The sequence below is a fragment of the Pangasianodon hypophthalmus genome, chromosome 28 (assembly GCF_027358585.1).
Source record: "Pangasianodon hypophthalmus isolate fPanHyp1 chromosome 28, fPanHyp1.pri, whole genome shotgun sequence".
NCBI classification, from domain to species: Eukaryota; Metazoa; Chordata; class Actinopteri; order Siluriformes; family Pangasiidae; genus Pangasianodon; species Pangasianodon hypophthalmus.
Window position 1 is genome coordinate 6,529,017 of NC_069737.1, and position 27,615 is coordinate 6,556,631.

General features: G+C 36.9%; 2 protein-coding genes and 1 non-coding gene across 7 annotated transcripts in view; 1 reads left to right on the forward strand and 2 right to left on the reverse strand.

Annotated features, from left to right (window-relative positions):
* Positions 1-14,179, forward strand: part of sh3d19 (SH3 domain containing 19) — a 16,399-nt gene extending 2,220 nt beyond the window's left edge. The window contains exons 2-18 of one of the 5 annotated variants that reach the window (XM_026943115.3): positions 1,071-1,128; positions 3,191-3,336; positions 3,897-4,047; positions 4,932-5,819; positions 6,947-7,033; positions 7,747-7,832; positions 8,028-8,065; positions 8,164-8,371; positions 9,034-9,102; positions 9,511-9,663; positions 10,483-10,564; positions 10,778-10,908; positions 10,992-11,083; positions 11,351-11,571; positions 12,006-12,055; positions 12,266-12,446; positions 13,723-14,179. In XM_026943115.3, coding sequence (XP_026798916.3) covers positions 5,321-5,819; positions 6,947-7,033; positions 7,747-7,832; positions 8,028-8,065; positions 8,164-8,371; positions 9,034-9,102; positions 9,511-9,663; positions 10,483-10,564; positions 10,778-10,908; positions 10,992-11,083; positions 11,351-11,571; positions 12,006-12,055; positions 12,266-12,446; positions 13,723-13,742 — 1,917 coding nt within the window. In that variant the 5' untranslated portion in view covers positions 1,071-1,128; positions 3,191-3,336; positions 3,897-4,047; positions 4,932-5,320 and the 3' untranslated portion in view covers positions 13,743-14,179. The remainder of the gene's footprint in view (positions 1-1,070; positions 1,129-3,190; positions 3,337-3,896; positions 4,048-4,931; positions 5,820-6,946; positions 7,034-7,746; positions 7,833-8,027; positions 8,066-8,163; positions 8,372-9,033; positions 9,103-9,510; positions 9,664-10,482; positions 10,565-10,777; positions 10,909-10,991; positions 11,084-11,350; positions 11,572-12,005; positions 12,056-12,265; positions 12,447-13,722) is intronic. The other 4 variants (XM_034301240.2, XM_026943117.3, XM_026943116.3 and 1 more) reach the window with 4 other exon arrangements.
* Positions 14,180-15,106: 927 nt separating this feature from the next.
* rps3a (ribosomal protein S3A) lies at positions 15,107-19,826 on the reverse strand. Its single transcript, XM_026943120.3, has 6 exons — positions 19,683-19,826; positions 18,536-18,639; positions 17,232-17,419; positions 15,953-16,161; positions 15,512-15,621; positions 15,107-15,278 (listed from the first exon to the last, which is right to left on the reverse strand). Exons 1-6 carry the CDS (start codon positions 19,742-19,744, stop codon positions 15,151-15,153), a joined length of 801 nt encoding a protein of 266 aa, XP_026798921.1. The 5' UTR covers positions 19,745-19,826; the 3' UTR covers positions 15,107-15,150.
* On the reverse strand, positions 17,492-17,562 carry LOC113544445 (small nucleolar RNA SNORD73). Its single transcript, XR_003404507.1, has one exon. It is a non-coding gene; the product is annotated as a small nucleolar RNA SNORD73 (small nucleolar RNA).
* Positions 19,827-27,615: the final 7,789 nt, after the last annotated feature.

Sequence of the window (27,615 nt, forward strand, 5' to 3'; positions counted from 1 at the left end):
AACTACATGTGATTAATCTCCTGTGAAAGATTTTTATTTAATTTGTGGATGCTTTTATCCAAATTGACTTGGAAGCAAGGTGTGCTTGAGTGTTTCTTGGGGTTGAACTCACAATCATTACAGGTCTCAGCATTTCTTCTTCTTTTTCTCAGTTTTTGCATGGAAAACAATGTCACCATGGTGCGCACGCATGTCTAATTTGCAACATCGACGCCTTTTTGATCAACACCTGGCTACAAACATAATTCCCTTTTCCCTCTCCTAATCTTTGCGACATATTTTAAAATAGAAATTGTTATGTAGAGGTACACTATCTACACTTACACTTTCCCTTTGTGTGCCACAGTAAGATCTTGGTGGTTGCTGTCTAGATTTATACCAGGCCCAAAAAAAAACACAACCAAATGGACTGCCTTTTTCCATCACAATCCAAAACTAGCTCAATTTGGTGTTAAAAAAAAAAACAACAAAACAAAAACACACCCCTGGATACCCTGCTTATTAATATGTATGCACACATTAGCAGCAAAAAAGTTTCTTGATTTTTCTATTATTTTAGAATAATAATGCAAAAAAGATCAAAAACATCAAAACTATATATATATATATATATATATATATATATATATATATGTATGTATGTATATATATATAATTCTTAGCAATATTTATAAAGCTTTGCATACTCTTTCAGCTTCACCTGGGAGGCTTTTGCAAATTACCTGCTTCTCCTTTCTCATTTGTACATGAAAACTACTTGCTTGGGGACTTAATTTGAAGCAAATTAAATAGTACTTATTACAAATACGTCTTGATTAAAAAATAAATCTTCTTTCTACACTATGAGCTTAATTCATTCAACCAGTCTCAATTGCCTATTAATTTTTACTTATTACTTCCTCCACAATTAGCCACATTCATACAGAAGACAGTGAAAATGAAAATGAAGATGTTTGTGGGGTTATGTGTTAGATATGTGGCCTACTTTCTTCTCTTTGCTTGTGTGCTGGATGTGCACCACATATGTAAGGTGCTGTAACTGGTTTTGTGACTATTTTCTTGTAACACAGGATGGCGTGACAGCCAAAACGACCTGCAGAGAGATAAAGCAGATCGTTCACACTCAAGGTAAAGCTTTCATGAGCTAAATGAGGGAATAGACCTTGTAGCACGTAGTGTGATATGTGTGTATGTACAGTACTGGCCGTTTATCAGCCTCCCGTCATTCCATCAGAATTCCTGTGTGTGTGTGTGGGAATGAGTGTGTACGTGTGTGCATGATAAGGCAGCAAACAATACACTGATCTCTTCTGATTAAGAAGCATTTAGTGAATGGACAACTGTGCTTATTCTGCTGGTTTTTATTCCTCCAGTTCCAGCCACATACACTGCACTGATTTAACCCTTTCATGCCTAGTATCCACACCCATGGACAGTCAATGTATTTTAGAAAAATATAAGATGTAAATCACCTCCAAATCCCTGGAGAGCATTACTGTAAATTAACATAAAAATCTGTAGCTCTCTAGACTATTTGTCCTTCTCAATCTTTCCACATAAAATAAAATAATATATTTTTTTTTTTTTACTTTTTTGTGCCAGACTCCACTGAATGCTTTAGATATTTCAAACTAGTTTCTTGTTTGGTTGTTTGATGCTGTTTTTTTTTTTGTTTTTTTTGCATCATGAAACAGTGTAAATTTTGTGTGTTCAGAAATAATTACATATTTTAGACCTGAATGTTTTTAAATTTTGGTCACTAAAAGATTTGTTTGTTTTGTTTGTTTGTTTATATTATTTTATATTGTTTCAGGCATACTGTTTTAGCTTTTTTTAACTTATGGATAATCCACTTACTTTTTAACATTTAATATTTAGACAGAATCAAATTCATATATCATGCAATCTTTAAGTCAATAAAGAGAGAACATCTAAAGAATCTGGATATGCATATAAATAATTTATGCATGAAAGGGTTAAAGGTTTGGACTGGGCACAAAAGCAAAATAAATAAATTTGTTCAGGATGGAAACTTAGCTCACTTATATTTATATGTACATAAATGAAGCTTTGATTAAATCTGAATTTAGTTCAATCTGACCTGAAATGAATCAAAACCTAGCTATAATTCGAGTTCACATAACCAGGTGAGGCTGGAAACATATGATTTTGACCTAAACCAGCTTTATTAAAAAAAATAAAAAAAAAAACAAACAGAGCACACTTCCTGTCTATTTAACTGTCTATTCTGTAAAAGTCAACCTGATTTGATTTCAGAATTTCAGAAGACAAACCTCCATTAAAATCATGTTAGCTGTTGATATTAATTATTGTTTTAGTTTACATTTAATGCAACAGTGTTTACACCATCAACTCCCACCACCATCAACTTCACCGCAGTCTATTTCTCTCCTCTGTCCATTTACTTCTCTCCTCGGATCTTGGATAACTGTAGCTTGCTACATGCTTTCATTTTATTGGCTCACAATCCGAAGATCTGCGTAAATCAGGGCGCATTTCATGTAAAGTAGATGTGTACAAGGGTAAATTAGGGCGTGTCACATGCATATGACCCATAGCTAAGGGACTAGTTTGTTTCCATGAGGCTTGACACTGATTCGTCATTTACGCATGTGGTCATTTTGATGTCATACAGCAGTTTCATGAATTGTTCGTACGTCATTTTGGTGCTCTTGTTTCTGTGAATAAGTGCCATTATGAACTATAGAGGTTGTGTCATGTTTGTATGTTGTGTAGCTACTCTGTAAAAACATACCTAACGACTTCGTTATATGTCATCATTGTGTTGCATTTATTTGTGACTCTTCGATTAATTTCCCAATTTGTGTCATTAAGAAGTACTACATTTTGAATAATACACATATAACATAAGTGTTTTCTTTATAAATGATAAAGCTAGTCTCAAGCTAGTACAGTAATGATGATATAAAGATTAACGTTGTTGTTCTAGCATCAGCGACATCACACGTACTGTACGACGATGCCAGAGCGAAACAGTACACCTTGCTACATGTACCTTGCTATGGTTGAGATTTATAATTGTGTTACTTTGCATTTTGCATGTAGCATTTTACTCAGCTGACAAATGTTTTAGCCTACAAAAGACTTGGATAAAACCAGTTTCCCTGGTTAGGTTAGGTTAATTTTTTTTTTCGTTGTTTTTATTCAGGCATCCAGAGAGAACCACTGAATTTGCAGAACTGCTGTCGGCCATTTCCTGGTTAGAACGGAGATTTCCGGCTCATCCAGCTTCTGCACTGACACTCTGGGATGGAGGAGTTAACCCATCAGAGCCGGTAGTGTGAAAGTAAACATGTAAATATGCTGTTATTACAGTATAATGTAGCATAGATCTGTTATTTTTATTCTTCAATTTTTATCTCTTCATTTTTAACTTGCTATATGTTACATGTTATGTTAGAGATTATTTTCCAGTATTTCTCTTACACCATCGCAATTTGCCAATGCTAACAATTTTTTATCCATATATAGTTACATGTAATGTTCATGTGGAATGTACAAGAAATGAGTTAGCTCCTGTTCTCACTTATGTTATAGCAGCTATAAACAGTTGTTCCCTCACCAGCCTCTCTTTTTTCACTCTTTTGAAGTTAATAAGACAATAAAAAGACAAAAAAATACTAGAAACTTAAATTTACAGCTTTAACTCTGAGTGCTACAAAGCGCTGACACTGGAGACTCCTTCCATAAATAAACATCTCCTTACAGAAAACTCAGAAATGATAAGAATTTCCTGTTACATAGTTAATTAGCCCAGACAGGTTTTACTACATGCTTTGTGTATAGGATGAGCATTTTTACTTGGTGTGACACTTGCATGTGTGCGTGTTCATCTTCTCTCTTTCCTACTTCAGCTGCCGCCATCTTCTGACCAGGTGATTGAAGAAAATACCCAGGAAAAGATCACAACCTCTACGGCCTCTTCTCAACTATCACACAACAGCTCCGTTGCTACACAAACTGAGGAAGAAAAAACACACACGTCAGAACGTAGCAAATCTGGAGGTATGGTGAAGTTTAAAAATAAAGATAAAACAAAGATAAAAGTCCTCATATATCCCAGTAACTGCTAAAGGAACCAAGAACGCTAATGTTGCTAGCCATCAGTAAAGGCTTTTTAGGAAGCAATTAGCATAAAATCTGAGCGCAATACAAAGAATTGTTTTTGTTCTGACACAAAAAACAAGCAACTTTCTCCCCAGCTGTTCCTTATTATTCAAGAATTCATATTTAAAATGTACAAATCAAATTCTTTGCTGTGTTTAGCTGCTAGTGTTAGCTTTTGTCATTTTCTATTTGTTGCTACTGTTTGATTAGCTGCTAGTGTATGTAGGGACAATAGGTTAGTTAGACAGTTAGCTGAAAGGTGTCTCGGTCAATAGCTGATTTTATATAAACCATATAATTCATTTTAAATAACTTAATGAAGTGAAATTGTTTAGGTGTGTGAGGAAATCTGTTTCAAGAGCTTCTGTAAGAGTTAGGAATGATTTGCTAGTAATAAATCAAGGGTGAATTATGGAGCAATTAGCTTCATGCTGTTTTGATTTTATTAAATAATGCCAACGTTCTTTTCAGCTGACCTGTTCAGTCAACAATCCATTATTCAATCCTTCAGTTTAATTAGATGTTAGCATTTGCAAATTATTAGTTCCAGCATTTATGATTAGCAGCTAGCATTAGGATTAGCAGCTAGCATTAGGATGATCTGCTAGTATTTTGGTCAGTTGCTATCCTTAGCCATAAAAACCTGTCTGAATCTCCTGAGTGTAGTGTTGTATATTTTATTCAAAACATATGCTCTTAACACACAGTGTTTATTTATTCTCACACTGTTTTTAGACTTAGATTAATAAATGATTATATTAATATTTATTTAATTCTTACAGAGTTGCCACAGAGGACGTCACTATCTCACGAAATCACAGTTAGATCCACAGATCAACACCAAGCAGCCAATCACGATCCACCTCAGCTAAGTAGTGACCAATCATCATCAGTCCTGGTCTCTTCATCAGTGCTCAGATTCTTTCTGTCCAATCAGAGACTTCTGCGCTGTTTCCAAGACCCCGCCCTGTGCCCCGTCCTCACTCTCAGTCCAAACAGAGAATCACCAACGAGGTCAAAGGTCAAACGCGTGTTACTCTGCTGGAAGACGATGCTAGTGACCTTGTGACCTTGAAAGAAAATGACCCACCTGCATCATCAGGGAAATTAACAGAACTGTTGGAGGTTTTTACTACTTTTGACTTAGAACGAAGAGGACCTGATTGAGAACATGGCTGCCCTTCACGGTGAGCGCAACATCCGCTCTAAGATCCAGGAATTTGAGAAACAGATTAGCACTGATGAGATCAGCATCCCGACGCCACGACCCCGAAACACGACACGGCCAGCCTTGGCGCCGAAACCCTCCATGACCCAGCGAGCCTTCATCAGCAGCACCACAGAAGAAGAAACAAACACACAGACCTGGCCAGATAATAACTATGAGGAGGTTATTAGAACAAACAGCACTCCAGTGCCTCCATCTCCAGCCCAGAGACCACAGATACCTAGAAAACTCTCGTTGAACTCTAGCGATCAGTTTAAAGCCCAACCTCTGATTAAACCTCCTCCTCAGCTCCCGTCTCGACCCTCGCTGCGGAGAGGTAGAACTCTAAACTCCCAGGACGAGGATGCTGTTTTCAACACTTCTCCGTTTTCTCCACGCGCAGTACATTCAGTCATCAATCACTGCAGCACCAAGGAGAACGAATACGTGGATGCTCCTGTTAGTAAGTCACCTTTTCATCCTGCTGCACAGAAAAGACACACACACTGCAAGCAAGCAGGGAAGCAGGGAAGGAAGGAAGTTAGAAAGGAAGGAAGGAAGCAAGGAAGGAAGGACGGAAGGAAGGAAGGTGTATTGGTAATAAGAGAAAAAGCAAATGAAAGAAACAAAAAAACCAGAAAAAAGCTGGATGAATGGATGAAATAAAGCAAAAAGGAAATATGAAAGGGGGAAATAGAAAAAATAAAGAATAGATAGATAGATAGATAGATAGATAGAAGGAAAAGGGTATATTGAGTAATAATAGAAAAGCAAATGAAAGAAAAGAACAAAAAACAGAAAAGATAGAGGGATGGGTGAAATATAAAATTAAAGAAAGAAAGATAGAAAGAATGAAAGAAAAACTCCAATGAAAGAAACAAAAAAAAAAAAACAGAAAAACACTAGATGATGGATTAAATAAAGAAGGAAGAAAGCAAAAAAAAGAAAGAAGAAAGTATGAAAGGAATGAAAATAGAAAAAATAAAGTGTAGGTTGAAAGAAAGAAAGAAAGAAAGAAAGATGTATTCAGTAATTATAGAAAAAGCAAATGAAAGAAACAAAAAAAAAAAGAAGAAAAAAGCTGGATGGATGGATGCATGCTTGGATGGATGAAAGAAAGAAAGAAAAAGAAAGTATGAAAGGGGGAAATAGAAAAAATTAAGGGGAGGTGGAAAGAAAGAAAGAAAGAAAGAAAGAAAAAGAAAAAAATGTGTGGTTGGATAAAGGAAGAAGAAATCACAAAAGAAAGAAATATGGATGAAGAAAGGAAGAGAAAGAAAGGGGAGGGAGAAAGTAAGAAAGAAAGATGAATGAAATAATCAGTGAAAGAAAGAAAGAAAGAAAGAAAGAAAAACAATGTGTGGTTGGATAAAGAAAAAAGAAATCACAAAAGAAAGAAAGACAGACAAAGAAAAGAAAGGTGAATGAAATAATCAGAGAAAGAAATTGGTGAAAGAAAGAAAGAAAGAAAGGACAGTAATGTACATCCAGTACAGAAGACTACTCTTACTGGCTGAAAGGAAAGTGAGACTGTAAACTGTTTAACTCTTGTCTTGTCCTGTTTCTGGAATCTGCTTCTGTTCTCTGCAGGTCACGTTCCCTCTAACCTGGCCCAGGCTGCCACTTTCACCGACGCAGTGAGTCGGAAACCGACCATCATCCGAGTTCCCAGCAGACGTTAGTACCATTAGTACCACTAGTACCGTTAGTACCATTAGTACCATTAGTACCACTAGTACCATTAGTACCATTAGTACCGCTAGTACCACTAGTACCATTAGTACCACTAGTACCATTAGTACCATTAGTACCACTAGTACCATTAGTACCGTTAGTACCACTAGTACCATTAGTACCGCTAGTACCATTAGTACCGCTAGTACCACTAGTACCATTAGTACCGTTAGTACCACTAGTACCATTAGTACCGCTAGTACCATTAGTACCGCTAGTACCACTAGTACCATTAGTACCACTAGTACCATTAGTACCATTAGTACCACTAGTACCATTAGTACCGCTAGTACCACTAGTACCATTAGTACCACTAGTACCATTAGTACCGTTAGTACCGCACACCATTACCTAACCTGACTGCATGCTAGAATCGTGTGTGGTTAGTGTTCTCAAGAACATCAGCCAATTATATTGCACATTCAGATTACCTCGAACGTGGGAATCAGGATAATTGTAGCTAGCTGGTAGAAAAAAAAGTACTGAGAAAGAAAATAAAAAATTTAGCTAGCATGTTAAGGTTACTTATATTACAACGTTAGCTAACTACAACGTTAACTAGCTAAGCATATGTAGCATTAGTGTAAATATGGTGTAATAATGTCGTAACTATTAGAGTGTGTACTAACGTGTTACAATTTTAACTTGTTCTTCAGAGGAACAGGAAGTGTCTGATTGTTTCCCTCCTGCATTTCCTGTTCAGAGATCTATAGGAGGCCTTTCATCCTCCCTCAGATGCAAGGTACCGGTTCCTGTATACTGTATATAAAGATCCTCTCCCATTACGGCTTCTACACCCTGCGTAGTGCACTATGTAGTGCTCTCAGCTCTCTTTCTCAGTACAGAGTGTATAAAATCCACACTATAGGAAGTGATTTGGGATTGTATTGTACTACATGGACTAACCTGAGTGTTTCTTTGGTTCTGTCTGATTCAGGACTCGTTCAGTAGCGTGTGTGATCCGGTTCTGCCTCGGTGTGTATGTTATTAACCAGCATACGTTTCCCTTGCTGTGTATCACTAATTGTACATGTTGAGTAAATAAACATGTTTCTGACCTCCATCTGTATCAGCCCTGTTGGGGGTAAAACGCCACCCCGTCGCCCCCCTCCTGCTAAACCTGCCCCGGGACGTCCTCCTCCACCCCGGAGAGACAGCATCGTGCGTAACTCCACGCTACAGTCACAACACTCCACCAAAGTGAGGCATAATTTATCGAAGAAAACGCCTGTGCTTCCTCCGAGACCTAATCCTGGACATCGCCTCTACAACAAATACACAGTGAGAAACAATAATAATCACAACAACTGATTGGTCAGAAGGTGTTGATTAATTTTCCATAATAGCAGCTCTGACAGTAGTGTAGCTGCAAATCACAGGTTTACTGTATATTATTGAGTGTGTTTCCATAGCAACAGCTCATTCATAGGGATGTGTACGCCGGACGCTCACATAATTTAAGCCTTACTCGTTTTCTGGATGGTCCACAACATAAATGGATAAAAAGTATGAGTCATTCTTTATAAGTAGAAAAATGTAATCCTTGGCAAATTGCTGTGGTATAAGCAGAATAAAACACTTCAAGACATTATTGAATAATAATCAACTTCAGGGTGGTAAGAGTAAATCTGCTTCACGTCAGGCCACATCACACCACCCTCTCGTTGATTATTTTCCTATAACAGCGTGCTCCTGAGTGTTGACTTCCTTACATAGTCGCTACTTAGAACTGAATTTTCTTTTGAATTGAATTATTCTCCACTGCGTTTTCATGTCTAGATACTCACAGATTAACCTGCTCTTTCGCTCCCAATCTGCGTTTTCACCTCTGTCTATCGTACCAACACAATTCCTGGAATAATCCTAATAAATATGCTTTAAGTATGCACTAGCTCCCTATAGCTCACTCCTTCACTCCTTTTTTCCTCTGTGTGTTCATGTAGCTGGAAATCCCTCACGGCATCGCTGAGTACGACTACAACGGCATGCACACTGGAGAGCTCTCCTTTCAGGTACAAGCAGAAAAAAAACTCATTAGAGTAACAATTGGGTGAAAAATGATATGCACACCATGTCCCAGTTATTCCATATCCAAAAGCCATGGAAGTCAAAGTCATCAAAAAAACATTTCCATCAATATATTGTTAATAATATTAATAGGCTTGCTTCAGTTTTGAAGCTACAACTCCATCTTTAATCTACAGGAAGCGGAGCTAAGGGGAAAGAACCCAAATTGTCCAAGATGGCCGCTTCCATAACATTAGCTATGTTAGCTAAACATGTCTCACGTGATTCCTTGGACATCTCTTTAGCATTTATAGCAATGTTACTGTAATATAGAACTTCCTGCAGTCTTGTTCTTGTCTCAGCAGCATTCTGAGCATTATGAACTCTCTCTCTCTTCGTCTTTTCGTCTGTAGAAAAACGAAGTGCTGGTTCTGCTAAACCAAACAGACAGCCAAACGTTCGAGTGCCAAGTAGGAAATGCGAAAGGAACCGTGCAGAAATCTTATATGAAGATCATCACACCGCTATCGAACTACTCTTATCGTGATGCCGATCCAGTGCGCAAGGTAACCAATATCATTAAACAAAACCGAATAAATCACTGGATTAATCTCAGTGTTTAATAATGATAACAGTTTTATTCTTATATAGCCACATCATACAATAAACAGTTATATAAAAATGTAATAATAATAATAACAATAATAATAATAATAATAATAATAATAATAATAATAATAATAATAATGAATACCAAAACTGATGAGAATGATAAAATAAATAGTATACAGTCAATTCCAGAATTATTGGCACCTTTCATATAAATAAGCACAAAAAAACTATATAAAACTGAATAAAGCGTAAACATATTGGGTTAGTATATAATTGTATTTTAACACAATATTTAGATAATGTCTTTTTTCCCCCCGAAAGAAATTTACTGGCACCCCTACAATTCATATTTGATGAAGCTTCCTCTGAAAAGAATACTAGCACTGAAAAGTTGAACAAGCTTGTAGAAGATCTTGTCCTCCTCCATTCAGAGCATTTCCTTGCAGATCATTAGTCTTACGTTTGTGCTTGTGGATGTTGTCTTGAAGGTTAGAGATGCCAATTTTGTGCCCCATACTTGGGGTCATTTATCTCAACGGATTGACTTCTCAGATATAGCTTTCAAATATTCTTTACGAGCTGCCCTTTAAGAGAAAATATTACTATATATTCTCATGAGAACAAAAGGTTTGTTTTGTAGAGGATGGAAAAATCTTAGAACTCAGTCAAATACATAACGATTACAGACATAATCGAAACAGATTTAACTTCTTTTTTTTTTTAAATGAAACTGAAGTGTTTAATGAGAGTAAAGAACGCTCTTTTCTCTGCAGGAGAGCACTTCACGTCAGGCGTTCACCAATTCAGTGGAAAACGGCACTCTGCAGGTTCAAGCACTTTATGACTTCACTCCAGGTGAATCTCAAATACATATTTTTTTAATAAATGTATCTCATGCAGATAGCGTGGAACTTAATCAGTTTAAACATCTGAGCAGAAATAGAGAGAGCAAACTGTTTGTAACAGAAAGCCCACGCAGGCCCGCAGAGGCGTCTGTCAGGACTGAGTCGAGAATGTTCTTCATCATGTTCTTCATCACTAAAAGCTAAAGTGTCTCATTTCACTCAGAGGGTCCTGGAGAACTCGGGCTGAAGGCTGGAGACATCATTAATAACGTAGAGCAGTTAGACGGCGAATGGTATTTGGGAACATCCAGAGGGATCACAGGTTTCTTCCCCATCAACTACGTCAAAACTCTGGTAAGAGTTGAAGCAGAAAAGCATTCTGGGAAAGGCTGGGACGATAAATTCATTAATGATTAATGATCTTTGTTTATAAACAGCCTGGGCAGCCTGCAGCTCCACATATTCCTGCGCCTGCGCCTGTGCCTGCACCTACGCCTGCGCCTGCGCCTTCTACACTTCAGAGAGTCAGGTAAGACATCTGTTTTTAGCTGTTTTTGTCACCATATGCTTTTAATTTGGAAGGATGCCTTCAGTTATCCTTAGAAAATAAATCAAAATGGCTGCTGCAGAGCAAGGTCATGTGACACTGGCCCCCAGTAAAGTGGTAGAAAACTTATTTTCTGGAAAGTTTTAATTCATCAAGTAGCAAGTGACGGCTTGCGTCAGGGTGCCATCTAGCAGCTAAACATCTTTGAACTGGACCTCAGTGACTGTGTGTGTGTGTGTGTGTGTGTAGTGGCCCACGGTGTGTGGCGAGGTTTGACTTTGAGGGCGAGCACGGCGATGAGCTCTCATTTACTGAAGGCCAAGTGATCCGACTCCTGGAGTACATGGGAGAGGAGTGGGCTCGAGGCGAGATCGGCGGCCATGTTGGAATTTTCCCCCTCAACTTTGTGGAAGTGATGGAGGATCTTCCACCTTCACCTGCAAAGAACCAGATCAGGGTTCCTCTGCCTGGTACGAACACTTTTTATCCTGTTCTATACAGTTTTTATTATTCATACCACAGCGCTGCTCAGTTCAGGACTGTGATTGGTCAGGAGGTGTTGATTAATATTCTATAACAGCAGCTCTGACAGTGGTGCAGCTCCAAATCACAGGTTTATATTAATGCATTCGTTCTAATACGTTATCGTTTCTACAGTAACAGCTCATTCACAGGGACTTGTATAACGTACACTCCACATACTCTAAAAAAATCTAACGTATAATCATTGATATGGTGAGGTTTCCAGTGAGGAGACGTTTATTTAACATTTATTGAAGGAGTCTCCAGTGTTAGCGCTTTGTCAAAAAAGTGTTTTAATCCGTACTTATACTTTATATATTACTGTATTATGAATAAATTATACATTCTAAATGAATTTCTAATAAATTAAAATGATTTTTAGGGATGGCTGCCTCAAACAACATGCAAACTCCTGCTTCAACACATAATCAGGTGTGTATTATTATTATTATTATTATTATTATTATTATTATTGTTGTTGTTGGTCGTAACTAATGGTTTTAACACTCACACACCTGTTTTATATATTTATATATACATATATATACATATATACATATATATATATATATATATATATATATATATATATATATATATATATGTGTGTGTGTGTGTGTGTGTGTGCGTGTGTATGTGTAGGCATGTGGAGTGGAGTATGTCAAGGCTCTGTATGACTTCACGGCGCAGACAGATGGTGATCTGTCGTTCCTTAGAGGTGACGTGATCGAAGTGATAGAACACATTGATGAAGAATGGAGTCATGGAAGACTGAATGGCAGAGAGGGGTTATTCCCTACGTCCTTCACACAGACACACACAGGTACACACTATACCACACACACAACTGTCTACACAACATTACACTCCTGCCATCTTCTGGTGTACAGGAGGGGGTACAGTCTGGAAGAAAATATGGGGTAATAGAGTCAGACACTATATATATATACGGAAGGATGGAGAGACAAAGTATTAATAGATGAAGACAGACAGACAGATGGAAAGACAGAGAGATGGGGCAGATAGATGGAGAGACAGACAGAAAGATAGCCACTGTGGATCATGGATAGACAGACAGGCAGACAGAAAGACAGATGCTGTAGATAGATGGAGAGACATACAAAGTTTAGATAGACAGTGAGACAGACAGAAAAACAGAAAATGTAGATGGATGCAGAGAGACAGAAACTGTTAAGAGATGCAGACAGACAGACTGACAGACATTGATGGCTAGACACTAGATAGATGGAGAGACAGACAGACACATGGATAGATAGACAAACATACAGACAGAATAGACAGATGGCGAGAAAGAGATGAAGAGACACACAGGCAGATGGATAGACGGAAACTGTAGATAGATGGTGAGACAGAAATACAGATGGATGGATAAACACTCTAGAGATGCAGAGACAGACAGAAAGACAGATGGAAGGATAAACAGTTTAGACAGATGGAGAGGCAGATAGTAAGACGGTGGATAAATCCTTCAGAAAGATGGAGAGACAGAAAGACAGATGGAGAGACAAACAGAACAATGGATGGATAAACACTTTAGATAGATGGAGAGACAGACAGAAAGACAGATGGATAGACAGATACCACAGATGGAGAGCTAGAGAAACAGACAGACAGATAGAATACATAGATGGGCAGACAGGCAGAAAATGTAGAAAGATGGATGGACAGACATGAAATGAATAGTGCAGGTTTAACTGTAGACGTGTCCGATAGTTTGTCCAATAAACGTCAATGTTTGTTCATTAGCCACAAATCTTAAGTGTAACGTTTACACCAGTGCAGTTCCACTGTGAGTCTAATAGTCTGTTAGTCCTGATCCACATGATCAGCCTCTCCTCATTAGCTGTAGGTGATGAAGATCAGACTTCAGCTCAACTTCAACTATTTCATTACTGTTATTCCAGATAAATGCAGAGACACTGAGACCTCATTTACACGCTGCAGTTAGCCAGAGAGAGATCAACACTTCCACTCACACACAGGCACACGATTAACTGTTTAAAGAGCTCCACCTTACATTAGGATTATTCAGATGGACTGAAAACTCATTTACTGACCCTGCTTTGTTTTCTGTCAAGGTGGATACTCACACCGCTAACCGGTGGAGCAGCCGGGGGAAAAAGCATGGATGACCAAACACAAGCAACGTGGGCTTTCGTACACACCCTGGTGCCGTGTATAAAGATGAATTTTATTTGAAATTGTTATGTGCATGAACTTCTGGACCCTTCTTCTGGTGAAACTGAACTGTGTTCCTGTGTAGTGTGGGGGTGACATTTATATACCTGATTTCATTTACTGAATGATCTGTGCTTTTTGGATTTGAGAATTTGGGTTTAAATAGAAAAAACTTCCACTGAATGACAGTAACTGTGTTCGTCTTTACAGTATTCACGCCTGGACTTTGATCCAGTGTGTAGTATAACCCTGTTATATATTGTATAATCCACCATTTTGCCTCCACAAGCAAAAAAAAAAAAAAACATGGAAGGTTCTTGTAAGTCATTCATTAATAAATGCAATGTTTATATTGGATGTCCTCCTTTTTATAAAAAAAAAACAAGGAAAGGAAAATGTGAACTGCCATAATACAGACTACAGACAGAAGAGTGACTACGGGCCTCATTATTAAGCTGGAGATGAATGCATCTTGGCAAAAATCATTTACACAAAAAACTGGTATTCATGAAAAAGCTGCATATAAATTTACTCACAAGAACACTAACAGAAGCCTTGATTTATCGGCTTCAGATCTTATAATATACGACGAGTTACTGGATTTATACACAGATTATGCTGTTAAATTCAAATCACTTATTATAAACATACACAAATTAAATCTAACACCGGTTCTGTTAGTGCAGCATCTGGTCAATTTTTAAGAGCCTTGTCATGGTTTGTTCTACCCTGGTAGCAGAGAACTTCTTGATTAGCAGTAATGACACTGAATTCACCTCTGTAATTTCTCTCCATATTTTGCCTTTTCAGGTGCTATGACTCCACTGGACACTCATCTAAATATTTTTCAGCCTCTTATAATAAAAGTACTTCACCTTCTACCTCACAGAATTTTTTTTTTTGATTATTTAGTAGCCATTTTGTGCTTTCCACTCTTGGCCTTTTATATTGTTTTGTTGGCATGGTAATTTACCAACAGACACATAAATACGAAGAAAATCAGCATGAAACTTTTGTAAAAGTTTAGCTCACGCAAACATTTACACACAACTTTACTCAATGATTGAAAGAGGCCCAATCTGAGGAAGAAAGCAGTTTACATTCAATCTATTTCAAACAAAATCTCCAACTCTACACCTAAATATGTATTACAGATATTATTAAAATGCTGTGAAAGCAACATGCGCTTTAAAAACAGCCTTTAAGATTGTCGATGGATTGCGATAATTTCACAGCACTCCTGACGCACACACAAAAAGAAATAAAGCAACACCACACTCTTGCTGATTTTCCAAACTTTATTGGCCATGTCTATGAGCGTGAGAGTTTTACACAGACTCCTGGACGGGGGGCTCGTATCCGTCCGCTCTCTCCACCTTTGCCCCGGTGTCGCCCTCCGCTGGTTTAGCAGAGCTGCTGCTTCCACCTTCACCGTGCAGCTCCATCAGCTTCCCCACTGAAACACACACAAAGTCAACCTTAATACAGGAGCCTTCTAAAAGATCAACAAGGCCAGATCCATAAACTGGAACACACCACGATACCAAAATCTAGCTGAAAGAACTCAAGCCATGGCCAAATTGTATGTAAAATAATAATTTATCTGCCAGCATGGGTTCTGTAGTTAAGCATGTATTAGTGTGTGAATTGGGACGAGGCCAGAGGAATAATTTCAAAACCCAAACTCACGCTCAAACTTGGGCTTCTTGAGCATCTTGACCTTCCTGACGTAGACGTCGTGCAGTGGGTAGATGGACTGGCAGGCTTTCTCAATGTCCTTCCCCACACTGTCAGGGATCCTGTAAAACACACAAATAAACCATCAGCAAAATCCAGAATTCACACAAACTCACCAACATGAAACATTACCACAGATACAGCAGCATCTGAAAGACAATGACAATCACAGTAAAACTATTTATTTATTATATAAAATCATACACTGTAGATGCTCAACATAAACTGGTTTCTGATCAGACGACCAATATATTGTACGAGAAAATATTAGCGAATTAATTCCACACTCAACATGGACGATTAATGTAACACTGCACAGATTTTATGGGTTAAAATTATAAATTTACGCTACAGAACATCCAACACAGGAAATGAAAAAGCGAGGGTGCTTACAGTTTGTTCACCACCTCCTTGAGATCGTTGGTCTGAACCTCGCGGGTCATGATCTCCATCATCTTCTTGCGGATCTGGCGGACCTGCTGGTGCTGGGCGTACGACGTCTTGCGGATCTGATTGGAGCGTTTCTTGGTGAAGCCCACGCAGAACAGGCGCAGCAGGTAACCGTCCGTGGTCTTCACGTCCACATGGGCCTCGATCATCGTCTGCGCAGGAACGTTAAACACAAGCAGCATGGTGAACGAGTCGCAGGAGATTTATTTTTCCTTTTCCCTTCTCTGTAGTTTATGTTCTATGTTTTATTTAGCACCATGGCAGCGTGAAGTACATCCTGACATTCAGCGAAACCTTTTCGAAAAAGCTACAACATTTCAGCATGCTTTTCACCTTGTGACATACTGACGTTGCTGTTTATATTGGAAAATAGCTGAATAAAAATTATTCTAGGCATTGGGGGGTGTGTGTGTGTGTGCGCGCGTGTGCGCATGATACTCTACTTTAATGGTTTCCAGCAGCTCGTATTCCTACTTCCATAATCCTAAGACTGCCCTTTATATTATACTATACTCACAATAATAACACTATTTTGCTTTTAGTGCTGTAGAATCCTGAAATCTGATGGGTCAGAAGGTTTATTTAACTTTTTTTTTTCTTTTCCCCCCCAAATAAAAGAGGTCTCCAGTATTAGCAGTTTGTATCAATCAGAGGTAAAGCTGTAACCAGGTTTTCTTAAACTGTAAAGTCATCAATTTGAAACGTTACAACTTTATTGGAAACCTGGCAAGCTTTTAACATGAACTGTTACAATAAACGGATGAAAAGTACAGTGTGTAATTCTCCTAGAAAAATTTCTTAGTCGGGGCAAACTGCTGTGGTATATACTGAATAACACGCACTGGGTCTTGCTGTTATTGGAAACTAAACAGCTTTAATGTGGTAACGGCCTAATTACATGTATATGGTATATATACACATTCCTTAAATATCAGCTCTTTTTAAAAAATGTTTTAAACAAAGTCTTGCTAATGAAGCATTTCTAACTGTCTTGGTACTGGAAGTTAACTGTCTTTCACTAGTTAAGCTTAACTCTTTAACTCTGTAAAAGCTTAACAGCTTCACAATGATGTAAAAATGAGGTTTAAATGTGGAACAGCGAGAGTGTAAACGTCACTGCACGTCCAGTACAGCAGATAAATGTCATTCTGCGTGCATACGAGCGCCAGTGTGAACGTCTGAATAGTGATTTTGCCACAAATATCCGCCCCCTAGTCCCTACCTGCCACTTCTTGACCATGGAGCACATCTTGTCGCGGGTCAGGTCCATGCCGTGGAAGTTGGTCAGGCAGTTCTTGCCCTGGACGTCCTCGGTGATGAGCTTGAACTTGCGGAAGGCGACCTCGTCATTCTGCAGGTCAGCGAGACTCACCTCGAACACACGGCCCTTCAGACCGTCAGAGGCGATCCCTAAAACAAAGACCAGCACGTCACTCAAAAGTCAGGAGCTTCCTCTGTATGGAGGATCTGTTCAGTTGTGGGAATGTCAGTAGATCTCATAAGAGTAATCACTGCTCTTCATCTGGGACCAAAACTTACCGTCATCACTCATTCCTAACATTCATGATCGGGAAAAAGCTAACCTTTTAAGGTAAAACTCTCTTAATCCAACAAGGTACGTACTGATATCGCAGTACTGATATACTAACCCTAGTTTATGATAATGTAGTGTCAAATTTACTACATTTCTAAACAGGAGCTGTTCTGCCTGCTGTGTTTTTCAGACTTGAACAGAATTGTGAGATTCTCTGCAAATTTAAAGTATGGACTCTGACCTGAACGAGGGGTAATTTCCTATTTTTCAGGTGCTACTGTGATTTTTATTTCCATCTAGATCGGCCCTGTCAGTGGTGTTCTCTGTCCTCCTCTAAGGAAATTACACATCTACTGTTTTTCGCCAAACTCGGCACTCGTCTGATCAGTTCAGTCCAGATACATGTCCGTGATTTTCTACACAGATGGAAAAACAGATGTTTGACTGCTGCTACTTGCGTATTCACTCTCGCAGCGTCCGTACCAGTGACCTTTCCCCAAATATTAAACACTTCCTGAATCCCAAAACAAAAAATGACTAAGATCATTTTATTGTGTTTTTCTTCTTTTAAAGTCGTTGCTGTAATCTTGGTTCGCCCCCAAACTGAAATAACAGCCAGCATCTCTACGACCACTGTGCTGTGAACGGAGCGTGATCACATGACCGCATGAAGCAAACATCCCAGTTTGTAGGAAATACAACCAGCGCAGAAACAAATCTCACTCCCTCTGAGCTCATTTTATCGCAGTACAGATGCCAGAGTTTCATCACTGAGAAGACGGAGATGTGTAAAGAAAAAGTATTTACAGACATCCCTCTGGTTAACTAATCCAAACCGAATAGGGCTTGAGAGGCTGTTTTGATGTGTTCATGAAAACACTGAATATAGTGATGTACGAAATGTATGAATTGTCAAACTATAAAACTCTTCAATCCCACAGGTAGAGCTAAAATATCTCTATATATTTGAAAGTCATTTCAGCATCACTCACTGGTTCCCTGAGTCCTGGTGACCAGAGTCTTGCCCAGGTTGCGGATGTTGAACATGGCCGGGGCTTTAACATCGTACCAGTCCTTCTTGGAGAAAGGATCGACGCTGGAAAAGAAAGGAGACAATTCAAGATTTACTCGTTTCTCAGCTTTCTAAATCTAACAGTCTTTCCCCGGACCAAAGCACTGGATGGGGAATAACTCTGTGCCTTTTTGTGCGGTTCTCAGGAATCGTAACAAGCTCCGGCACCTCGTCTGGACAAAGTGTGCAGTTTTCATGTACACATGATGCTCGTGTTATTGCACCATCTAATCTAGTGCAACATACACATGCATTCATCTGAACATTACAAGTTTTGGTAAGTTTAAATAATCCAGATGGCACATTTTTAGTGTATAATAAACATGACTGGAAAGTAGAGAACATAAAATCACCATATTATTATTTAACTTAACATAAATTTTATCTAACAAAGCGAACAATCACACATTCTGATAAAGCTCTCTTAAGCAAAATAAAGTTGTTCCTTATTCTGGTTAAGACCTTTATACTTTTCAGCTTTTCAAATCACCACTTTCACATGGATAACTAAACAAATTGGAGTGAATAAAAGTAAAAATTAAAGTTTCTATTCATTAAAATGATTGACCCCAAATAACAACATGCAGTAACTATCAAGAGATAACCTGAACATGTTCTATGTCTCTTCTTGCACACTTTTAATCTTCAGCCTTTAGACCAATTAGAGTTTATTTCCTTAAACAGAACCTATAATGAAGGTTATTTTCCAGCCTAATGGAAGTCAATGAGGTTTATAGGATCCCTACTTAGCATTTAAACGTGCTAACGTTGACTTACAGATAACTTGTTTAACCTTATCACTTCCAACGACACTTCACTAACTCACAAACATTAAAATTTAAAACTGAACAACCAGGAATTTACATATACACCTTTAAAAATGGAGAAAATATCTACACAAGCAGCTAGCTAGTTAGCCAGCTAAGTCGTGAACTGTGGTAAAGCCGGGCCCCGCTAACACAATCCGCCGATTATCAAACTCATCCATACACATTTTATTACAAAAACTTATTCACCATCTTTATTAAAGTGTCTTAAACAGCCCAGGGGGTGAATTTTTAACTTACATCTTCTTCTTGGCCCCTTTTTTGCCGCCTTTGGTCAGCCTCTTATTCTTGCCGACTGCCATGTTGGAACGCAGGGAGTAAAAGAGGAGGAAACGAGGTGTTCTCGCGAGAAATAAAGTCAGCGCGAGAAAACTGGAGAAATATCGCGAGATCTCATGATGCATGGAGTGGGGAGGCGCCATTTAGTGGTCTGTTTTGGGAAGTGACACCAAATGAGCTTGAAATTAATTAATGCAGAATTAATAATTAATTTGAGGTCTGATCATTTTCTTGATTCTCTTGATGATATTGTTGTTGTTGTTGTACCTATATCATGGATTTTCAAGCTTTTTTGCAGGCATAATCACATAAATGATTGATCTCATATTTCTCATATTTATTTTATTATAATATTGATTATATAATAAAATATTAATATAATATTATTATTATGATATTTGGCAGTTACATACAATCTTATTTATTTATTTATTTATTTATTTATTAAAGTAATTGGAACTTTTTATTCCTGAATTTAGAATATCTAACGAGCACTTTTCCTATTTTAATTAAAAAATGTTATTAGATCCTAGTTGTCATTATTTATACTAATTTATTCATTATTTTATAAACTGTTTATTTAGCTTCAGATAAAACCCATTTAATTAAAATGACCAGTGAATTCAGCTTATAACTATTATGACTGCATTTTAAATATAAGAAATATAATGACTAGTTAGAAGCGTTCTGCAGCAAAAATATAATAAAATAATTATAATTATTATTAAATTATTTAGAAACTAATGTTTTAAAAAGCACAGATCTAGATTTTTCTATCTTATTGCCACAGATTATTTGCAACAGTTGCATCACACACAGTATCTGCTCATATCAGTACACCACCCACAAATTTGTTTATGTAAAGACACAGAAGAGATGACTGAACAGGTTGGTCTAGGAGTGTGTGTGTGTGTGTATGTGTGTGTGTGGGCAGCTCTTTCTTTATCAATAAAAAGTGCTGCTGTTTCATCTATAATCAAGCTGAAGGAAAAACAGCAGACTGACAGTAAGGTCACTAATGTAATTTCACTTCTCATTATCTTTACTAAATCAAAGTCCTGCTTACAGACGTACTGCACCTACAGTGGGCGCTGTCTTGGTGAGAACCGTTTATTTGCTCTGTTAAGTGTCTAAAAATCAGATTTTACGATTATTAATATATGGATCTCAGAGTCAATGATGGGGTTAATCTCATTCACTACTCCAGGATTTCTTACTCCTCTTCTCCAGTTTTTCCGGCTCTAACACACCTGAGCTCATTAACACGCCCTTCCCGTGGATCATCCAGGTGTGTTGAAATAATAAACACATTAGAACGTGCAGCACAGAGAGAAGGGCCTGGGGAAACACTCAAATAAACTATGGGATTTTATTTTGGATTTGAATATTGGACAAAAAGAACAGCATATAATAAATGCACATGGCTTCACAATGATTATATGGTTGCGACAGATTTTTTTTTAAAGGGGGGGGGGGGGGGGGGTAATTTGTTTCCTTCATCTGTATAAAATATTATCCAGATATTAAATCCTAACCTACACATTAAATCCTAATACACTCGCAAAGGGTTTCTTTAAAACTCTTAAAGTTTCTATGTAGAATCCTAAGAAAGAGGGGTTTCCTTTTTAGAGAGACTTCCAAGTGAAAGCTTAGAACATTCAACTACCCAAAAATCTTTTTTTTTTCAAAGACTCACTGAAAATACAATGAAGCCTTGATCAACTTAAAAAAATGAAACCTAACTAAAGAGGTTTTTTTTTCACTTTGTTCCTTTAAGAGAGCTCTTAATGGTTCTAAGTAGTATCCTACACAAAAGAAAGTTCCAGGTAGAACCCTTAACTATCTAACAATCTTTTTCTAAGAGTGTAAACCTCTAAGAGTGATGATACAAAGAACAACTTTGTCCCTCTAGGGGAACTGTTAAATTTTCTAAGCAGAATCCTACAAAAGAGAGTTTTTACTTTGAGAGAAGGTTCTAAGTGGAAGCAAATATCCCCAAATACCCCTTTAAATATTCTTTTTTAAAAGAGTGTAGAACCATAAACATAAACAAACCCTTGAAGAACACCTATCAACAGTGTACACTTTGAAAAAAGGTTCAATCTAAAAATATAAAGGGTTTTTTGGCTTGGTTTGAGATGGTTTCCCTTTTACAGAAGGTTCTAAGTGGAAGCCAAGAACCCCTACTGTAAATACTCAAAAACTGTATTTCTAAGAGTGTAGAATGTTTAATAATACCCCAACGCCTCGAGGAACCTTTTAAATAGTGTACATTCATAGAAAAAGATTTAATCTAATTCAGTTAGTCCATCTGGGGGACCCTTAAAAGTCTGTTGTTGAAGTCTACAACAGATGATTTCTCCTACCGAAAGGGGTTCCAAGTCGAAACCCTTAAATATCCTAAAATCTTTTTTCAAAGAGTGTAGAACCATTAACGATGCAAATAGCCATTTAGGAACTCTTGAGTATATCTTTGTACAAATGAAGCACACCTTAAGCCTTATTTGGTTTGTCGCTCTAGAACCTATGGTACTGTCATAAGAGCATAAACATCAAGTTTAACACAGTGTAGTGTAACGTTATATAGTATTTAACATATATTATAATAACCCTTATAGTTAAATGTGTAATAAACCCTGATTACCATGAAGTATCAAAGTATAATCATGATATCATTACAGGTTAGAGTTTAATAACCATAACTACCATAAAGTACTACAGTAAAACCACAGTGACACACACATACACACACATACAGTAATTTTTCAGAATTTAGAAGCTCAAAAGGATTTATTAACATCCTGAGATTTGAGCTCATTAGAATAGTGTTAGTAAGTGATTTCTCACTCCTGCTTCTTGACTCCTGCACAGTTTGGTGTGTTTTCTGCTCGGACACACCTGATCATTAACACGCCCTTCATGCGAATAAAATGGGTGTGTTTGAGTGTGAGCCTCAAGTCGTTAAGGTTTTCCTGCTCCTACACACACCTGAACATTATCGTTAGGGGCTTAATGATGAGCTGGACAAATCGAATAAATCACATCAAAATATTTAATACAGAATAATCAGATAACTCTGAACTGCATTCATCCATGAGAGGTTCTTTAAATTCAATGCTAAAATGATGAAATGATGAAATTACTATGAAACGATGTTAAAATGCTGCAAAGTGGTATAAGTGAATTCTTACAGTCGCTTACACACTCTCAGGTCAGGAAGCATAGTCTCGAAACTATACACACATGTTGCAAATCCCTGTCAAAGAAACAAAACATTGCTTCCAAAACCATGAACACACACACACACACACACACACACACCCCTTCACCTCATAACGTCAAACATGCTCATAAGAACTTCTACAACACACTGAGCCTCATTTATTAATCATTCAGTAAAGTTATGTAAATGTGTTCCTATGCTAAACTGAACGAAAAATTCACACCAGATTTACAAAAGTGCTGTTAATGCCGATTTTCTTCATATTCGCATAATTATGTTTATTCATGCCTGTAAATCCCAGGTAAACGAGCAAGCATGTTCAAAACTCAGCTGATTTACTTGAAGTCCCACCCACAAAACTCCATAAAAGGTAACAGAGTTCAAAAGGACAAAATGACGACTAAAGGTGTGATTTATTAATACATGGGCATAACTAAGGTGTATTTGTGTATGTGTATGTATTTCTCAGGTGTAATAAAAGTCTAGGCATACAATTACTAACTGTATTTCATCTGGTGATATGCACAGGTATTGGCACCCCTGTCTACACTGTCCATCAATAGAACAAAACCACCACTGACTATTATTTGGATAGTGGTTTGTTCTCAGAGCGGTGTTGATGCTGAGGTTTTAAATGCAGTGCTAAACACTTTATTACACATTCCTACCTTGAGATTATAAAGGTCATCTTTTTTTCCCCATGCACTGTGGGTGTTAATTGTCCTCATGGGTTAGTTTCTGATCTGTTGATTGGAGATTTTTGGTTGGTTAACTGTTTTCCAACCCAACCATGAAACACAGGTGTTGAAAACTCCAACAACAACAACAACACTGCTACACCTGATACACTTGTATCAGCACCACACATAATACCACGTCAGCATCATGGTAGTACTGGTCAATTGTGGTCCCTATCCACTGAGGGATGGTGTAGAGGGGTGCCAATACTTTGTATAGCGCATTAATCAGTAACTGTACACCAAAAAGAGACCTGTGTGATGGATATACTTGAAAAACTGGTTGATTAGTGTAGATACAAGTAATAAAGGGGGTAACTGAGTGGATATAGCGGAGGTAATGGAAAATACTGTGGCGTACACTGTGTTCTTCGGATGTTTCAGACTTCATCAGCTGTGCAAATACATGAAAATTTCCAGCCTTTCATCTCTATTTGACCATTAAATTTCAATAGAAGCCATGTTGTCTGTGGTTAAACAATGGCTCAGCATTGGGTCACCTGCTGATATGGATGCTATGGTGTCATAGAGCTCAACAACAGGAGAACGATTCGATTTAGAAATGAATTATTCATTCATTCATTCATTTATTCAGCAGCTGGGTCAGAGTGGTGGTGAATCCGGAGCCTATCCCAGGAGCAAGTTAGGAAAACACCCTGGATGGAACGCCAGTTTGTTATATAGAGTGTACCAGATAATGTGGTTGATTTCCTGATGTTGCTGGACATGTGGGTGGTGGTCTGTGGCGTATGGTGGTATGGTGATGGAGGTTTCTGTGTCCATTGGTGACAGCATACATGGTAACATTTTCCCCATAAGGGACAGGAACAACAACCATAACACACCTACCAATGATACTTCCCCCATAATATCATTTCCAGTTGGTGTAGAGTTTCTGTCATTTCTACAGTAGAATACTGTGTTCAAACCTATAATCTCTGTGGTGTTTTGGGAAAATATTTACAGTACTAGCATGATTAACTGTAACTATATTGTAATAATACTACAGCACTTTACTGTTTAAAAACAAGACGACATATTCTGTAGTCTTCCATTATGTAGATTTCACAGCTTTTATAATATCAGCAAACAAAAAAGGTTATATAGGCGGCCTGCAAGCAAACCTGTTAGCTTAGCTAGATAGCTAAAGTTTGTTATAGCCTTTCAATAGCCTGCTAGTGTAAATAGATAATCTGTATTGCTTCTTGTAGCTACATAAATAATAAATTATATAAATAAATTACAAAGTATAACTGACTTTCAATTGAAGTCTGGATAATCTGACTGATAATGAGAAAGCAGCTATAACAGGTGAGCTAACAGCTAATAGCTAGCCCTTTCTGACTGAAAACATTCTAATACCTAGCTAGTATGGGTAGCTACTTTGAAAACCTACTGCAGTGAAATGAAAATACCCAAGTAATTGTATTGTGTTACTTTACGTAAGTGTTATTTTGCCGTATTTATATTTAAGAGTATTATTGTATTTGAGTACTTGTACACTAACTTAATTACATTTCCAAGAACAAAATGTACTTCTTCTTCTCTCATTCACATAATGACTGTACGCTCTAAATCAGTCAAATGGGCTCAGTTTCGCATCCAGTCATTTCAGTTTAGCATCCAATCATGTTCATCAATGTAGAAAGAAACAATCAAAAATCATGACAGTTTATCATCTGTGGTGATCTTTTCATGCTACACGGCGTAGTTAGCGCTACAGTTATCAGTGTGCATCTGAAGATGCATAATCCACCGGACTGCAGTGTTAAACTTCAGGATGAGCACCGCTGGCCCTACCTCAGTCAAATCTTTCAACATGCTTTAGTAAACAGACTCGTATTTAATTTGAAAAAGTATGCCGAGGTAGGTTTTGCTAACTTGCTAAAATTAACTGGTGATATTTAACTAAGTTAGCCTGTTTTCTTTGCTAATGTCAGGTTAGACTAGCATCTATTCCAGTACATTTCATTAGCTAGGCTAGCTCATGGTAAATATTACAAACTTACAAAGATTGAATGTTTTTTTTTTTTTTTTTTTTAGGTAAAATGGTATAAGGACTTTAAAATGAAAATCTTCTAACAGTTTTAGATAAGTAATAATACTTACTTTTCACATGTAAACATGACCTTACTTCATTTCATCTGTTAAAACGCTACCTTTATTTATTTATCTTTTTACAACTTTTTTTTTGTTGATTTGATACTTCCACTTCTAACTGCGTAAGATTTTGACACTTTATCTATACTTTCACTTAAGAATAATTTCTCAGCAATTTGTCCACCCCTGCTAAAAACATTACAGTATGATGCTGTATGAATGCTGTAACTACTAACAATAACATTAACGTTACGTTAGCGTGAATTGAACTTTATATAAAAAAATTAAGAAATATGCACTTAAAACATACTCTACAGTGCGAACTAATTAAAGTGAAGGTGACTGTAGTGAAAGTTTGTGAACTGTAAAAGCATCATCACATATTTGCTTGTGTTTGTGAGGTCTCTGGGGCTGTTGACGTGGTAACCACCCCAGGGGTTTCTCACTGAGGGAGTGTATGATGACACACACATGCCCCGTCACAGGACTCTGGAGGACCGGCGGGGCAAAAACTACACACACAGTTTTCCTCCACAAACACGCTTCCTGATCTTCTGTCTGTGTTCACAATGTGTTTACGAACTGTTCATGAATTTGGTTATTAGATATTTATCTGAGAGAAACCATTTATTTTTAGTGGTGCCATGTTACAGAAATGAAAGCAAAAAAAAAAAACCCAAAAATTAATCAGTTATAATACATAACAACTAGACCCACGCTTAAACTGAAATATTTTCTATATTATATATAACAATTTATTCAACATTGCATTTAAGTACGCTTTTGCACTTATTTATTTTTCTTATTCAATTTTTTAAAAATCTTTTTAAACTTTAAAAAAAATTTTTTATGTTTTTTTCACTTACTAGTTTTTCATCATTTCAATTATTTAAATCTATACAATAATCTCAGTTTATTTTATAATCTTAATATAATTACTCTGTAAAGGACTTCTATATGTATAAAATAAATAAATATTATAAATAAAATAAATATATTTCTAAAAATAAAAATCTTAAATAGCTATACAGAATAAAACGTATTGCTGTTGTTATTATGATCGCAAAAATAAATGATATAATAAATAATAAATTAATAATGTATACTTCAATAATAACAACAGTAAATGTCATAATAAATATTAATATTTTAAAAATAAATTACTACTATTACTACTACTAACAGTAATAACAACAGTATACGTTATAATAAATAATACACTGATATTTAAAAAATAAATTACTACTACTAATACTACTAACAATAATAACAACAGTATACGTTATAATAAATAATACATTGATATTTAAAAAATAAATTATTACTACTAGTACTACTAGTACTTCTAGCTGTAATAATGTTATCTATCTATCTATCTATCTATCTATCTATCTATCTATCTATTTATTTATGCAACATTTATTATAGGAATGAAGCTCATAATAAAAATGGAGAATATAATAAATATAATATATACATACAATTTATGATTGCAGCAAATTTATTTTTATTAACATAAATAGTGCTTTGACTCATATAAACAGTTATTTGTGGATAGATTCAAGTTGACATTATTATTTATAATTTATTATACTGTTTGTTATTATAAATGATAAGAATAAGACTTATATTATAAAGTGTATTAACCTAATAATAACTACTGCAACTAATAATACGTTATAGTGATCGATCATAATCTTCAGCAGGTCATTTTAAAAGGAAAAACAATATACAGAATATAATTAGAATGTAGCTTTTTTAAAAGTCTCATACAGAGTGATTATTAATTGTCCCACAGTAGCAGTAGCAGTAGTAATGGCAGCAGTACTAGTGG